This window comes from Rhinoraja longicauda, chromosome 5, assembly GCF_053455715.1.
Source record: "Rhinoraja longicauda isolate Sanriku21f chromosome 5, sRhiLon1.1, whole genome shotgun sequence".
Classification (NCBI taxonomy): Eukaryota; Metazoa; Chordata; class Chondrichthyes; order Rajiformes; family Arhynchobatidae; genus Rhinoraja; species Rhinoraja longicauda.
The window spans coordinates 3,160,760-3,176,523 of record NC_135957.1 but is presented as its reverse complement, the minus strand read 5'-3'; the positions used below and the strand labels follow the sequence as shown (position 1 = coordinate 3,176,523).

The following is a 15,764-nucleotide window of genomic DNA, read 5'->3' as shown; positions in this document are numbered from 1 at the left end:
TGGCCCAATAGACAATAGGTGCACGAGTAGGCCATTCGGCCCTTCGAGGCAGCACCGCCATTCACTGTGATATTGCAAGAAAATGGCACTGATGTGGATGATCAGCCATGATCATGACAAATGATGGAAAAGACACAAAGGAGCAAACAGCCAATTATTTCGTACAATGTTCTAAATTCTGCAATTTCGCTGTACACGGGTAATACTAATTTTGTTTAGAGTACCCAAATCCAGCTCCAAAATCAAACAACAATTTTTATGTAAGAATAGGTCCCATAATCATACTATTTCATTCATCTCAAAAAGCTAGTATCTGGGGCAAAAACAACCCTGACAATCTACTCAAAAACATCAAATGTCATATTTTCAAAGCAGCTGCAAGCAACTTCCTTCCCCCCTTGCCACCACCAAAATAATCAACCACTCTTTGAAAAAAGAGCCACTCCCATGAGAAATCAATTATTCACCCCTTATTTATATACATTACCCACTGTAACATTATTCAAAGCTGTTTGCTGATGCTTTATTCACTAATTCTCAACTCCTGTCCTGCCTATAATATCAGATCACTCATCTGACAACCAAACTAGCAATGGGCTGCAGCTTTCAACAATTAAACATTGAGTCAAAAGTGGTGAGTAGAATTAGGCCATTCAGCCCATCTAGTCTACTCCGCCATTCAATCATGGCTGATTTATCTCTCCCTCCTAACCCCATTCTCCTGCCATCTCCCCATAACCTGACACCTGTACTAATCAAGAATCTAAATAAATAAATAAAAGGATCTAATAAAGAATCTCTGCCTCAAAAATATCCACTGACTTGGCCTCCACAGCCTTCTGTGGCAAAGAATTCCACAGATTCACCACCCTCTGACTAAAGAATTTTCTCCTCATCTCTTTCCTAAAAGAACATCCTTTAATTCTGAGGCTGTGACCTCTGGTCCTAGACTCTCCCACTAGTGGAAATATCTTCTCCACATCATCCAAGCCTTTCACTATTCAGAATATCTTTAAACGGGGTCCCTCCTCATTCTTCTAGTGTCCCCAGTGTCTTTGGTCACAACCACACCTAGTCAGTTCAATCACATGTCCTAGTCAACTACACCTACTGGTCACAAAAAGCTGGACAACTCAGCGGGTCAGACAGCATCTCTGGAGAAAGGAATAGGTGACGTTTCAGGTTCAGACCCTGTCTCCAGTTTTTTTGCTGTCTATCTGCGGTTTAAACCAGCTTCTGCAGTTCCATCTACTAGTCAGTAATTTCATACCCTGCCTGCCCCTATCAAAGATTACACTTTTCTAAATCTCCAATGTGCTACTAAAACTCCATCCTCCCTTTATAAAATTGCCATTTTCCACCAAATCTTATCCACCTCCTTTGCTGTCCACATGCTGCCGAAATGCTGGATACTTCCTGACTATGAGTCAAAATGGCCTCGCTTAGTTTCCACCTCAATCACACGGCCTCATATTTCATCACAACCTCCATAAGAGCACAAGGAGCTTAAATCCAGAGACACGGTGTCAAACACTTTCTTTGACATAGGGCAGCATTTCAACAAGTGTGGCAGCAGGGAGCCTCGGAAAAGAATTACAGGAAATACATCAATACAGGGGGGAAAAACTCCCGATGATTGCATTTTCTGAAGATCAATCTCATGCTTGCACGAGTACATAACTGCAGCAGTTCCACAGGGCGGTGGTCTAGACACAACACTTGGAGGCTTCAATCAATGGCCATGAGTGAGGTGCCTGCACAACATTCAAATTGTCTTGTGCTGGAGTAACTCAGCGGGGCAGGCAGCATCTCTGGAGAAGGAACGGGTGACGTTGAGTCGAGACCCTTCTTTGTCTCATCGCAAACAAAGCAGCACACAGCACAGACAACATTTAGCATGGTCTGATATTTGACTATTAACACTGTTTAACACCCGGGCAATGACCAGCTCCGACAAGATAATTCAATCCTTTACCTATAATTATGCAACGGCAGTAGGATTGCCAAGAACTCCACAACCAACATACTGAGGCTCGTAAACTCAACTGCTCCAACCACAAAAGCTGCAGCCTAAACAACACGTCAGATTGTGAGCGTCCTGCCACCCGTGAACATCCCAAAGCCACTCCATCATCGGCAATACACGAACACTGTGGAACCTGGACAAATGCGACTCCCAACAATACTCAAGCATCCAGAAATGGGCAGCCTGCTTCAATAGTTCCAGGTGAGGCAGAGGTTCACTTGCACGTCCTCCAACCTCATCTACCGTATCCACTGTTCCAGGTGTCAACTCCTCTACATCAGCGAGACCAAGTGCAGGCTCGGTGATCTTTTCACTGAACGCCTCCGCTCAGTCCGTCTTAACCTAATTGATCTCCTGGTGGCTCAGCACTTCAACTCCCCCTACTATTCCCAATCTGACCTCTCTGTCCTGGGCCTCCTCCATTGTCAGAGTGAGGCCCAGTGCAAATTGGAGCAGCAGCACCCCATATTTCGCTTGGGTAGTTTACACCCAAGCGGTATGAACATTGACTTCTCTAACTTCAGATAGCCCTTGCTTTCCCTCTCTCTCCATCCCCTCCCCCTTCCCAGATCTCTCACTGGTCTCACTGTCTCTGACTACATTCTATCTTTGTCCCGCCCCTTCCCGACATCAGTCTGAAGGGTCCCGACCCAAAACGTCACCCATTCCTTCTCTCCCGAGATGCTGCCTGACCCGCTGAGTTACTCCAGCATTTTGTGTCTACCTTCAATAGTGCCTCATTCATTCCACCAGCTCTACACTGTAATTGCAAGGAATTTAGATTTAGATTTTTTTAGATTTAGAGATACAGTGCGGAAACAGGCCCTTCGGCCCACCGGGTCCACACCGCCCAGCGATCCCCACACTATCCTACACACTAGGGACAATTTTTTACATTTTTAATTAACCCAGCCAATTCACCTACATACCTGTACGCATTTGGAGTGTGGGAGGAAACCGAAGATCTCGGAGAAAACCCACGCAGGTCACGGGGAGAACGTACAAACTCCGTACAGACGGCGCCCATAGTCAGGATCGAACCCGAGTCTCCGGCGCTGCATTCGCTGTAAGGCAGCAACTCTACCGCTGCGCCACCGTACCGCCTAGAAAGTGCACCGCAGTCACTCAACACCATCACTTGCAGGTCCCCTCCACGTCACACACCATCCCATCCTGGAAATAAATTCCTGGCTTATCATCAATGTTGGGCCTAAACCCTGGAGCTGCCTACACAATAGGACTGGGAGCAACTTTATCAAAAGAAGTGCAAGCATTCAAGGCGGCAGTGCGTCTTCACAAGTGCAATGGGATGGGGAATAAGTTCTGGACTTTTCAGAGTTTAGCAGGGGGGTGCTTGGGCTACAGCACACTGATCACCTGCAAAGCTGAGAAGTGCAATGATATATGGAGTATCATTCTGCCACGTACAGTGATACATTTTGGTTTCAGAGATAGTGTGGAAACAGGCCCTTCGGCCCACCTCGATCAGCAATCACTCCGTACGCCAGTTCTATCCGAAATACTAGGAACAATTTACCAAAGCCAATTAACCTACAAACATGCACGTCTTTGGAATGTTGGTGGAAACCGGAGCACCCGGAGAAATCCCACATGGCCACAGAGAGAACAGTACAAACAGCGCCGGTGAACAGGATTGAACCCGGGTCTCTGGGCCTGCAAGGCAGCAACTCTACAACTGCTGCTTTTAGAAGGACAAACAAGAATAGGACATACACAGCAAATGCCCATAGAGTTTTGATGAAGAGTCTGTGATGCTAAAACTAGCAGCACATGCAGGTGTTGGTAGCATGGAGGGCAGCATGTAGGATACTCAACTTCATCTTGCGATAGAATACAAGTGCAGGTATGTCACGTTACAACAAAACACTGGGTCACAGTTACGCCTCCTCACCTGTATCTGCCCATGTCTTGCAAGTTATTGCCTGCCTCCCCCTCACCTCGTTACCAGCTTTTTCCCCTCTACTCCATCAGTCTGAAGAAAAGTTCTGACCCGAAACAATGTGTATTCACTTTCTTCTACAGATATTGCCTGGACTGGCGAGTTCCTCCAGCACTTTGGCATTTGATGAAACATTGGAGTATTATTTGTAGTCCTGTGAATGCCTTTTAAATCATTACAATTCCTTTTGGATTTTGCAGTCCCTTATCCCAAATGCTGCCCAGGCTTTTCAAAGATGGACAAAAATCCTCAGGAAATGTAACCAAAAGAGACATTAGGATAACTAAAAGCTCAGTCACAGTAGCTTAATAATGTCTGAGAGGAAGAGGATAAACGGAGATCTGTGAAGGCTCCACAATTTGCAGCTTCATCAGCTGAAATATATCCATCAATTGTAAGGTGATCGAAAACCAAACTGCCATACCAGTTGAAAATCTGAAATAAAAATCAGAAAATGCCCAAGGGACTCAGGTCAGTCACCACCTGTGGAGACAGAAGCAGAATTAATGTTTTAGGTTCATAACCCTTCAAAGGAATGGTGGGATGAAAGTAATCAGGGTAGTGGCAGTTAGTATCCTCAACCATGTGTCCTCAAGATTACAAGAGGTTAGAAAGATAAGGGAAAGGCCATAACAAAGTTAAGAAAGCAATAATGAAAGTTTATGACAGTAGTCCCCAGACCATGATCTAACATTCAATAACACAAAGTTAAGATATGAGCAGTATGTAGACAAGTTTCGAAGAGCCCAGGATTAAAATGGCAGACAGTTAAGATAGTGGGATAATTCTAAATGTCATGAAATTATGTGTCGGAAGGAAATGCAGATGCTGGTTTAGACACAAAATGCTGGAGTAACTCAGCGGGACAGGCAGCATTTCTGGGTAGAAGAATTGGGTGACGTTTTGGGTCGAGACCCTTCTTCAGACATAAAGTCATAGTTGTATGAGAGATTAGAAACATTGATGACCATCCAAGAAACTCACTTCATGGTTAAAAAATATATTTTACTGGTCACCGCAGCAGAAAAGATATTCAACTAAGATTATAGGTAATGAAAATGAAAAGTCAGTTCAGGCATTTCTGAAAGACAACATTATCACTAAAGAAATATTTTTCTCTCAGTTTTGTTTTACACAACATATTGTGAAAGCAGAAACTCTATATACCCCCACCTCAGTATATTCCTTTGACTAAAGAACTGGGATGCTTTCACATCCAACCCACAGATTGTATAATCAACTCGAATGGCTTGAACAAACGTTTACTGCCACTTAGCATTAAGCCTCAGTAGTTTTTTGATCTTGCCCTGGAAGTATCTGATGACCACGTGAATTAAATTCAGATGATCTACGTGTCTTACTTGAACAGGCCACAAATCCCCCTCCAGTTTAAATAAATTCAATTTGGAATATTTTGGAGGACCAAGAACCCTCGAAAGCGCAGACGCCTCAACATGCCGTTCAAGTAGGGCAATCACCGGCAGCTACAAGCAACAGGTCGAGATGACTGAACATTTGCGCAATAAAGCCGAAAGGGTGTGAAGCCCAAAGAGAGTTGTAACGTGCCAGGGCCTCCATGTGGCCGACGTTTACTTACTAGCGTGCTTGCTGTTTAGAGTAAAAAACGGGACGGCGGTTTCTAGGTTTCTAAAGGGGAGAGGACTTTTTATTTAATGCATTTGGAAGAATTCCTCGTCGAGTGTTAATTTTTTTTAAGGTTTTTTTTTGGGGGGGGGACAAAATTCAGAGTGAGATTTATAACCAGAGTGAAGCTCTGTGAGTGTTGAGTGAAGCTCTGTGAGTGTTGAGTGAAGCTCCCACTTGCTCCACACTGAGGGAGGACGATTTGGCAGAGTCTGAGCCTGGAGTCACATGTCTTCCCCACACCGAGCCCCCTTCTCCCTGTGAGCCCGGGCCCCCCAATCCCCGGCTTCTCTCTCTCTCCCCCTTTCCCCCCCCCCCCCCCCCCCCCCCGGCTTCTCTTTCTCTCTCTCTCCCCCCCCCCGGCTTCTCTTTCTCTCTTCCCCCCCCCACCCACACCACCACCACCAAGCCCAGTCTCCATTAGCCAGCTTGTAGTCCCCGTCCCCCCCAGCCCAGCGTCCACTCCCCCGCCCCCCCGGCCCTCAACCTGTCGTGGAGCCGGGCTTGTATCGAGCCCCGAGTCCCCCTCTTCTCCCCATAGCCCCAGATCCATCGCCGACCGGGCCGCAGCCCCGGGCCTCAGCAGACCCATATGCCCGGCCCGGCCTCTCCCCTCGCTCCCCACATGCCCGGGCTCTCCCCTCGCTCCCTGGGCCTAGCAGCCCCGGCCTCTCGCCGCAGGCAGCCCCGGCCCTCGATCCCCGGGGCCTCAGCCTCGCTCCCCGCATCCCCGGCCTCTCCCCCCCGCTCTCCTCCCCCCCGCAGCCCCGATACCCCGGGATCTCAGTAGACCCGCATCCCCGGCCTCTCCCCCCCCCCGCTCCCTGGAGCAGCCCCGGCGCTCCCCCCCCCCCCCCCCCCGTTCTCTCTCTGGAGCTGCCCCGCTCCCGCTCTCCCCCTCTCCCGCTCTCCCCCTCCCCCCCGCAGCCCGTCCCCGGGCCGGGGCCTCCCTCACCTGTGCTGGTTGCCGGGCCGAGGCATGCGCGGACGCGGGGGGGGCCCAGGCCAGGCAGCTGCAGGTGGCGCTGAGATGGGCCGAGGGCACGTACTCGTGTCGCAGGCGGCGGCCCGCCGCTCCCCCGGCCTGCGTGTCCCACAGGCGGACGCGCCCGTCGCCGCCCACCGTGGCCAGGCACCGCGCCGGGGTCGGGGCCGGCGGCGAGAACACGCAGCAGCCGCCACTGCCCGGCACCACCTCTCCCGCTCCGCCATCACCGTCTCCATCGCCAGCAACCGCCGCCATGCCGCCGCCACCTCGACACGTGTTGCACAGCGCGCATGCGCCGCCGCCGCCCGCGGGGCGGGGCCACGCATCCCGTCAATCACCGCGGCGACACGCCCCCCCCCCCCCCCCCGGCAGACACGCCCCCTAATCAGACACGTCCCCTCTCATCACACCCCGCCCCCGCTCATCACACCCCGCCCCCGCTCATCACACCCCGCCCCCGCTCATCACACCCCGCCCCCGCTCATCACACCCCGCCCCCTCTCCGTCAGCCCCGACCCTCCCACCCTCCCCGCCCCTCCCACCCTCCCCGCCCCTCCCACCCTCCCACCCTTCCACCCCCTCCACCCCCTCCCCACCAAACCCCGCCCCCTTCTTATAAAGGGACGCCTCCTCTCATCGCACCCGCACCCTCTTATTGGACCCCGCTCCCTCACATCAGATACGCCCATCTCATCAGACCCCACCCCCTCTTGTCAGACACGCCCCCCTCATACGACGCGTCCCCTCTCGTCAGACCACCCTCTCATCAGACCCGGCCCCTCTCATAAGACCCCGCCCCCTCCCCACCAAACCCCGCCCCCTTCTTACAAGGGACGCCTCCTCTCACCAGACCCACCCCTGTGATGTTTGGTGGACCGTGTGGGGTGGGAGGACCCGTTGCTCCTCCCGTGCAGCAGGTGGCGCTGCACAGATGGTTATGTGGGCTGTACACTGTGGGCCGGGCCATGAGGAGGTCTGATTCGGCGCTGTTTCGGCACATGGTGTGCAGTCCTTGCAGTGGTCGGCTATATCGGCCTCGATATTCGGCCACCACACATGCGTGCGGGCGGGCGCCTTCATTCGCACAATTCCAATGTGTGTCTTGTGCAACACTTTCAGAATTGGCGATCACAGTTTCGTCAGAATGATCTCCCCATGGCCCGTCCCCGACCAACCATTGCAGCGAATCCACATAGATTTTGCCGGACCGTTCCTGGTGGGACATGTGGCTGGTCGTCATGGACGCCCATTCAAAATGGCCACATGTTATCCAAATGAATAAATATCCAACCACCGAAACAACCACTTCTGTGCTCGACGATTTGTTTGCCATTTGGGGATTGCCCTTAACAATCGTAAGCGACAATGGACCTCAATTTGCCTCGCAAATGTTCAGTGACTGGTGCAAACATCACTCAGTCGTGTATCTGACATCAGCACCTTTTCATCCACCCTCAAGCGGCTCGTCGGCGTTTTCAAGCAAGCCATGAAACGCGCTGTAGAAATTGAAAAGAAATTGGCATTGCGCGATTTCTTACAGCAGTATCGAACTGTTCCAAACTGCATTACCGGTCGTGACTACATATATTAATGCAATTATACGACCAAGCGTAACAAATAGTGCGCTGGCAGGATCATGGCTCACATTGGAACCACAATGTACACCATCCAAGGAAAAGAAGGACATTGCCGACGGCATGATGACCAATTAAGAAGCCGCGTTCCTCCAGTGAAGACTGCGCAGAACCTGACCAGAACCAAGCAGTCGGACACCCCGGTGCCGAATCGTGTGGACACTGGAGTGCCTGGTTTGCCCCTCCCCTGGCTTGACGAAGTTCCACCAGACGAACTCCCCGTCGATCTGCCTGTGGTCCTTCGTCGATCAACACGTTGCAATCGTGGTACTCCCCCAAGGCGACTCATTCAGGAATAGAGATGTTCAAACTTGAAAGGGGGAGTGTAATGTTTGATGGACTGTGTGGGATGGGAGGACTCATTGCTCCTCCCATGCAGCAGGTGGACAAAAGGAGATGTTTTGTACATAGTTATCTTGGCTGTATACAGTGTGGAGTGTTCAGTCAGATTGTGAGGTTGCAGCCATTTTAGTTGTCTTGCTGCCAGCGTTGAGTTACTGTAATAAAGACATTCTGTTGTGCCTTGAAGACTCGCAAAGTTTCATAGAGGCATAGAACAAGAACACGAAAACCCCCTCCCCACAAAACCCCACCCCCTTCTTACAAGGGACGCCTCCTCTCATCAGACACGCCCCCTCCCCACCAAACCCCGTCCCCTTCTTACAAGGGACGCCTCCTCTCATCAGACACGCCCCCTCCCCACCAAACCCCGCCCCCTTCTTACAATGGGTGCCTCATCAGACACGCCCCCTATCCGTCAGTTCCGACCCCTCTCATCAGACCCATGCCTTCTCATCAGACACGCCCCCTTCTCACAAGGCCCGCCCCTCTATCATCGGCCCCGCCCCCGACAATCACATCACGCCACTCCAGCTCTGAGGTCTTCACACTGGCTTTCAGTCTGTCAAAGAATTAATTTCAAAATACTACTGTTGGTTTACAAAGCACTGAATGGTTTATGGCCAACATTATTTCTGATCTTCTGCTGCACTATGAACCATCCAGACCTCTCGGGTAGTCTGGGACAGGTCTGCTCTCTGTCCCCAGAGTCAGAACTGCACATGGAGAAGCAGCGTTTAGTTTTCATGCACCATATATATGGAACAACTCCCAGAAAGACACAGGTAGACACAGAATGCTGGAGTGACTCAGCGGGACAGGCAGCATCTCTGGAGAGAAGGAATGGGCGACTACTCTTCAGTCACACGGCGACTTGCCTGCAGAGTGCACACACAAGTACAGTTTCAGTTTCCGCTTCGTATTCTGCTTGGGCAGCTTCAGTGTGACATAAGGAACTGTATGCTTCGTTTCCACCCTCCCCTAACTAACAATGACCCATTCTACAATTTCTTTGAACAGCATCCGCTCTGATCTGTTGTTTTCACACCTTACCCTGCCATATCTCTGTGTCTCGCTCTCCCCTGACTCTCAGTCTGAAGAAGGGTCTCGACCCGAAACGTCACCCATTCCTTCCATCCAGAGATGCTGCCTGTCCCGCTGAGTTACTCCAGCGCTATGTGTCTACCTGCAGATGCTGCCTGACTCACCGAGTTTCTGTCCCTTGTCAATCTCAGGGTGACTTACTTGCAAAATGCAGCCGCAAAAAATTGCAGATGCTGGATTCTTGAGCAAAACATAACGTGCGTACTGGACAAAATGTGCAGGAAGGAACTGCGGGTAGGCACAACAAAATGCTGGAGTAACTCTGCGGGACAGGCAGCATCTCTGCATAGATTTCTTGGAGACACCAGAAACTGCAGATCCTGGTTTATGGAAAAAATGACAACGGAGTAACTCAGCAGGTGAGGCAACACATCGGGGTCTGAAGAAGGGATGGGGTCTGAAGAAGGGTCTCGACCTAAAACGTCACCTGTTCCTTTTCTCCACAGATGCTGCCTGTCCCGCTGAGTCACTCCAGCATGTTTGGATCTATCTTCGATGTAAAAAACAGCATCTGCAGTTCCTTCTTTACACATGGACAGGTGATGTCTCGGGTCGGGGACACTTGGTCGGGACTTGTCTGTGCCGTTATGCACTTTGCATCTTTTACTGCAGTGCCTTAAGTCTCTACACTTTGATTAGAGTTGAGAATTGCTGGGTCAAGTCAAGTTTATTTGTCACATACATATACAAGATGTGCAGTGAAATGAAAGTGGCAACGCCTGCGGATTGTGCTAAACTACCAAAACACAATAAAAATAACATTTTTAACACAAAAAATAAATTAACACAGTAAATTAAATTAGTCCCTGGTGATATGAGAGTTAATGGTCCTGATGGCCTGTGGGAAGAAACTCCGTCTCATCCTCTCTGTTTTCACAGCGTGACAGCGGAGGCGTTTGCCTGACCGTAGCAGCTGGAACAGTCCGTTGCTGGGGTGGTAGGGGTCCCCCATAATGTTGCTGGCTCTGGATCTGCACCTCCTGATGTATAGGTCCTGCAGGGGGGCGAGTGTAGTTCCCATGGTGCGTTCTGCCGAACGCACTACTCTCCGCAGGGCCAGCCTGTCCTGGGCAGAGCTGTTCCCAAACCAGACTGTAATGTTGCCGGACAAGATGCTCTCTACAGCCCCAGAGTAGAAGCACTGAAGGAGACTGTCATTAAGGTGGCAGGGGGGGGGGGGGGGGAGGGGATGACTGGAAACACAAATGCTTAGTAACTCTTCAGGCACCCTGACAGTCCTTTCAGGTTAAGCAGAGGTTCACTTGCACCTTATCTACTGTATCCGTTGTTCAAGATGTGGACTCATACATCGAACACCGGGTGGCACCACCAGCACTGTCTGCCTCGCCAACAGTCTGTCTGTCCTCTCTACTGTTTTTGTTATTTTACGTTTGTGTTAAAGTATGTTTTAGTGTTGTTTTATGTGGGGAGGGTTCAGGGAAACTTTTTTTCAGTCTCTGACCTCGACGGAGATGTGATTTTTCCCCGTGTCGTATCTCCGTCCCCACTGCGGCCTAACATCGAGGAGTTGGTGGCCTTTCCTGGAGACCGGCCCGGCGCTTCATGCCGTGGGCGCGGCGCGGACTTTAACATCGCGGAGCTTGCGATCCTTTGCCGGGGATCGACTGCGGAGAGCTCCAACCGCGGGGCCTGTGGACGTTAACACCGTGAAGCCCACAGTCTCTGGTGAGAAGAGGCCGACTCGGGAGCTCCATGCCGCGGAGAGTTTCAACCGTCCCGACGCAGGGAGTTTCGATCGTCCCGACGCGAGGGTCTCGGACAGACGGCAGCGGCGACTGTGGACGGTTCAACAGCCCCGACCGCGGGTGGACAAAGAGGAAGATGATGGGACTTTATTACCTCCAATCACAGTGAGGAATGTGGAATCCACTGTGGTGGATGTTCATGTTACATTTTACTTCATGTGGCTGTGTGTCTTGTTGCTTTTCACTTAGTGTGGCTGTATTGAGTGGTTGCACGGCAGGCGAGGTCAGGCCCTCTGACCCGCGCTGTTGCCTCTCACTAGGGCAGGGGGTCCCAACTTTCTTCCCGTTTACCCCTGGCAACTTTTCTAAAGTATGTTTACCCCCACCCTGTTTTGTTCAGTAATTTGCGTTTACACTTCTACCATAGGAGGCAGAGAGGAGAGCTCTTCAGTGGGTAGTCCATAGAGCTCAGAGGACCATCGGAACACAGCTACCAGCCTTGGAGGGCATCTACAACACACAATGCCTCAGAAAAGCCACCAGCATCCACAAAGACTCTTCACAACCCTGCAACAGTCTGTTCGAACTTCTACCATCGGGCAGATGATACAAGGCCTTCTACGCCCGCACCTCCAGACTCAGGAACAGCTTCAATAGACAAAAGGTGCAGGAGGAGGCCATTCGGCCCTTCGAGTCAGCACCGCCATTCAATGTGATCATGGCTGATCATTCTCAATCAGTACCCCGTTCCTGCCTTCTCCCCATAACCCCTGACTCCGCTATCCTTAAGAGCTCTGTCTAGCTCTCTCTTGAATGCATTCAGAGAATTGGCCTCCACTGCCTTCTGATGCAGAGAATTCCACAGATTCACAACTCTCTGACTGAAAAAGTTTTTCCTCATCTCCGTTCTAAATGGCCTACCCCTTATTCTTAAACTGTGGCCCCTTGTTCTGGACTCCCCCAACATTGGGAACATGTTTCCTGCCTCTAACGTGTCCAACCCCTTAATAATCTGATATGTTTCGAGCTTCATCCCCAGGGCCATAGCTGCTATGAACCGGTCCTGCTGAGCCGGATGGTCACATCGCACAGTGAACCGGCACAGATCTACTTGCACTTTATTCTGTCTTAAAACTGTTCCAATTTGTTTCGTTGGGTTGTTTAAATTAATACTGACTAGCTAATTAATTTATTGCATCGTATGGGAGGTGCATTCCCAATCTCGTTGTACCCCTGTACAATGACAATAAAGATATATTGTATTGTGTTGTATTGTATAATAAAGCAACCGACAACGGGGACATTTCAAAATACTATTATTTTTTAACATTATTATTTTAAGTTCAAATAACACTAGGGCGTTCAGTGCAGCAGGCCCGGCTGGTCTACTCCCATCAGCATGTCTCCGGCTCCCTCCCGGCGCTCCGAGTGTCCCGCCACCACTCCCCGTTCCTGCGCTCCTCGCTCCTCCAGGCTCGGTGCCCCTGCTCCACGCCTCGCTTCCTGTGGCTCTTAGAAACATAGAAAATAGGTGCAGCTAGCACCGCCATTCAATATGATCATGGCTGATCATCCAACTCAGTATCCCATACCTGCCTTCTCTCCATACCCCCTGATCCCTTTAGCCACAAGGGCCACATCTAACTCCCTCTTAAATATAGCCAATGAACTGGCCTCAACTACCTTCTGTGGCAGAGAATTCCACAGATTCACCACTCTGTGTGAAAAAAAACGTTCTCATCTCGGTCCTAAAAGACATCCCCCTTATCCTTAAACTGTGACCCCTTGTTCTGGACTTCCCCAACATCGGGAACAATCTTCCTGCATCTAGCCTGTCCAACCCCTTAAGAATTTTGTAAGTTTCTATAAGATCCCCCCTCAATCTTCTAAATTCCAGCGAGTACAAGCCGAGTCTATCCAGTCTTTCTTCATATGAAAATCCTGCCATCCCAGGAATCAATCTGGTGAACCTACTCCCTCTATGGCAAGAATGTCTTTCCTCAGATTGGGAGACCAAAACTGTACGCAATACTCCAGGTGTGGTCTCACCAATGCCCTGTACAACTGCAGCAGAACCTCCCTGCTCCTATACTCAAATCCCCTCGCTATGAATGCCAACATACCATTGGCTTTCTTCACTGCCTGCTGCACCTGCATGCCTACTTTCAATGACTGGTGTACCACGACACCCAGGTCTCTTTGCATCTCCCCTTCTCCTAATCGGCCACCATTCAGATAATAGTCTGCTTTCCTATTGTTGCCCCTCACCACTCCTGCTGGCCCTCCAGCCCTTCTCCCCGCTCGCCATCTCCGTCAGCCGGGGTCCACTGACACCTCGAGGCTGGGGCCGCCCGAGCAGAGCCCTGGCCTGGTCCCCCGCCTCGGCGCCCAGCGCCCGCCCGGCTCAAGCTGCAGCGCGGCCTCCGCTGCTGCTCGGCCTCTCCCCAGTCCTCTTCCTCCTCCTCTTCCACCGCCTCCTCCTCCAAGGCCGTCGAGCCTTTCCTCCCTAGGCCCTTCGCCCTCAGGCCCCGGTGGGTCGCCGACCTCCAGCGCTCGCTGCTTCTGCCCCTGCAGACCCTCCAGGCCCCTCGGCTCGGGTTCTTCCCGCTGCCCCTCTCCCAGCTTGCTCAACCTTGCCCTATCCTCCTCCTCCTTTTCTTCTCCTCCCGCTGGCCGGTCGGCGGCCCTCTGCTTCTCGACCTTGCTCTCCCTCCCCGGCCCCGTTTCTCCTTCTCCCGCCGGCTGGCCAGACGTCTTCCCGACTGCTCCTTGCGCCCGCGGGCTTGGCAGCCCTTCTCCCAGTCCCTCCTCCTCCGCCGGATCCTCCAGCTTCTTCCTCATTTTCTACAGCACAAAAATTGGCCTTTTGGCGGCTTTTCAAAGGTAAGAGTGCACGTGTTGCATGTGTTGCTAGTGTATGCTGGAAGCTGCCATGTCCTCCAGATGCCTTGAGCGACTTGAATGGCAGTGTGAACTGTGAGGAAGATGCTATGAGGTTGCAGGGTGACTTGGACAGGTTGTGTGAGTGGGCGGATGCATGGCAGATGCAGTTTAATGTGGATAAGTGTGACATTATCCACTTTGGTGGTAAGAATAGGAAGGCAGAGTATTATCTGAATGGTGTCGTTAGGAAAAGGGGGTGTACAACGAGATCTGGGTGTCCTAGTGCATCAGTCACTGAAAGGAAGCATGCAGGTACAGCAGGCAGTGAAGAAAGCCAATGGAATGTTGGCCTTCATAACAAAGTTGAGTTTAGGAGCAAAGAGGTCCTTCTGCAGTTGTACAGGGCCCTAGTGAGCCCGCACCTGGAGTACTGTGTGCAGTTTTGGTCTCCAAATTTGAGGAAGGATATTCTTGCTATTGAGGGCGTGCAGCGTAGGTTTACTAGGTTAATTCCCGGAATGGCGGGACTGTCATATGTTGAAAGACTGGAGCGACTAGGCTTGTATACACTGGAATTTAGAAGGATGAGTGGGGATCTTATCAAAACGTATAAGATTATTAAGTGGTTGGACACATTAGAGGCAGGAAACATGTTGGGGTTGGACACATTAGAGGCAGGAAACATGTTCCCAATGTTGGGGGAGTCCAGAACCAGGGGCCACAGTTTAAGAATAAGGGTAGGCCATTTAGAACGGAGATGAGAAAAAACATTTTCAGTCAGAGTTGTAAATCTGTGGAATTCTCTGCCTCAGAAGGCAGTGGAGGCCAATTCTCTGAATGCATTCAAGAGAGAGCTAGATAGAGCTCTTAAGGATAGCGGAGTCAGGGGGTATGGGGAGAAGGCAGGAACGGGGTACTGATTGAGAATGATCAGCCGTGATCACATTGAATGGCGGTGCTGGCTCGAAGGGTCGAATGGCCTCCTCCTGCACCTATTGTCTATTGACAAAGCTGCAGATGCTGGAATCTTAAGCAAAACAGAGTGCTGGAGGAACTCAGCGGGTCAGGCAGCATCTGGGGAGGGGATGGACAGGGAACATTTCCTCCAGTCTGAAGAAGGTACTGATTGTGGATGATCAGCCATGAAAACATTGAATGGTGGTGCTGGCTCGAAGGGCCGAATGGCCCCTCCTGCACCTATTGTGTACTCAAATCTCACTGTACCTTAATTGGTACATGCGACAATAAACTGCATCTGAAGCAAACGCAGACTGGGCGACTGGAAGAGGAGACACCAATGTGTGTGTGTGTGGGGTTGTATTGTAGGGCGTGTGAAAGCGCTGATTGAAACGCTGCGTTGTGAGCGTGTGTCCACACACACATACTCTACCGGTGCAGAGGGCAGTCTCTGTCGCTTTCTCATGATGTGCTTTGCGTTTGAGGGTGGAGCTTTAGAAGGAGTTTCTTGCTGCTGATTCTC

At 51.1% G+C, this 15,764-nt stretch overlaps 1 protein-coding gene across 1 annotated transcript in view; it reads right to left on the bottom strand.

The window, feature by feature from the left end:
• Positions 1–6,914, bottom strand: part of wdr43 (WD repeat domain 43) — a 68,526-nt gene extending 61,612 nt beyond the window's left edge. The window contains exon 1 of the mRNA XM_078399974.1: positions 6,586–6,914. Coding sequence (XP_078256100.1) covers positions 6,586–6,873 — 288 coding nt within the window. The 5' untranslated portion in view covers positions 6,874–6,914. The remainder of the gene's footprint in view (positions 1–6,585) is intronic.
• Between the last annotated feature and the right edge of the window lie 8,850 nt (positions 6,915–15,764).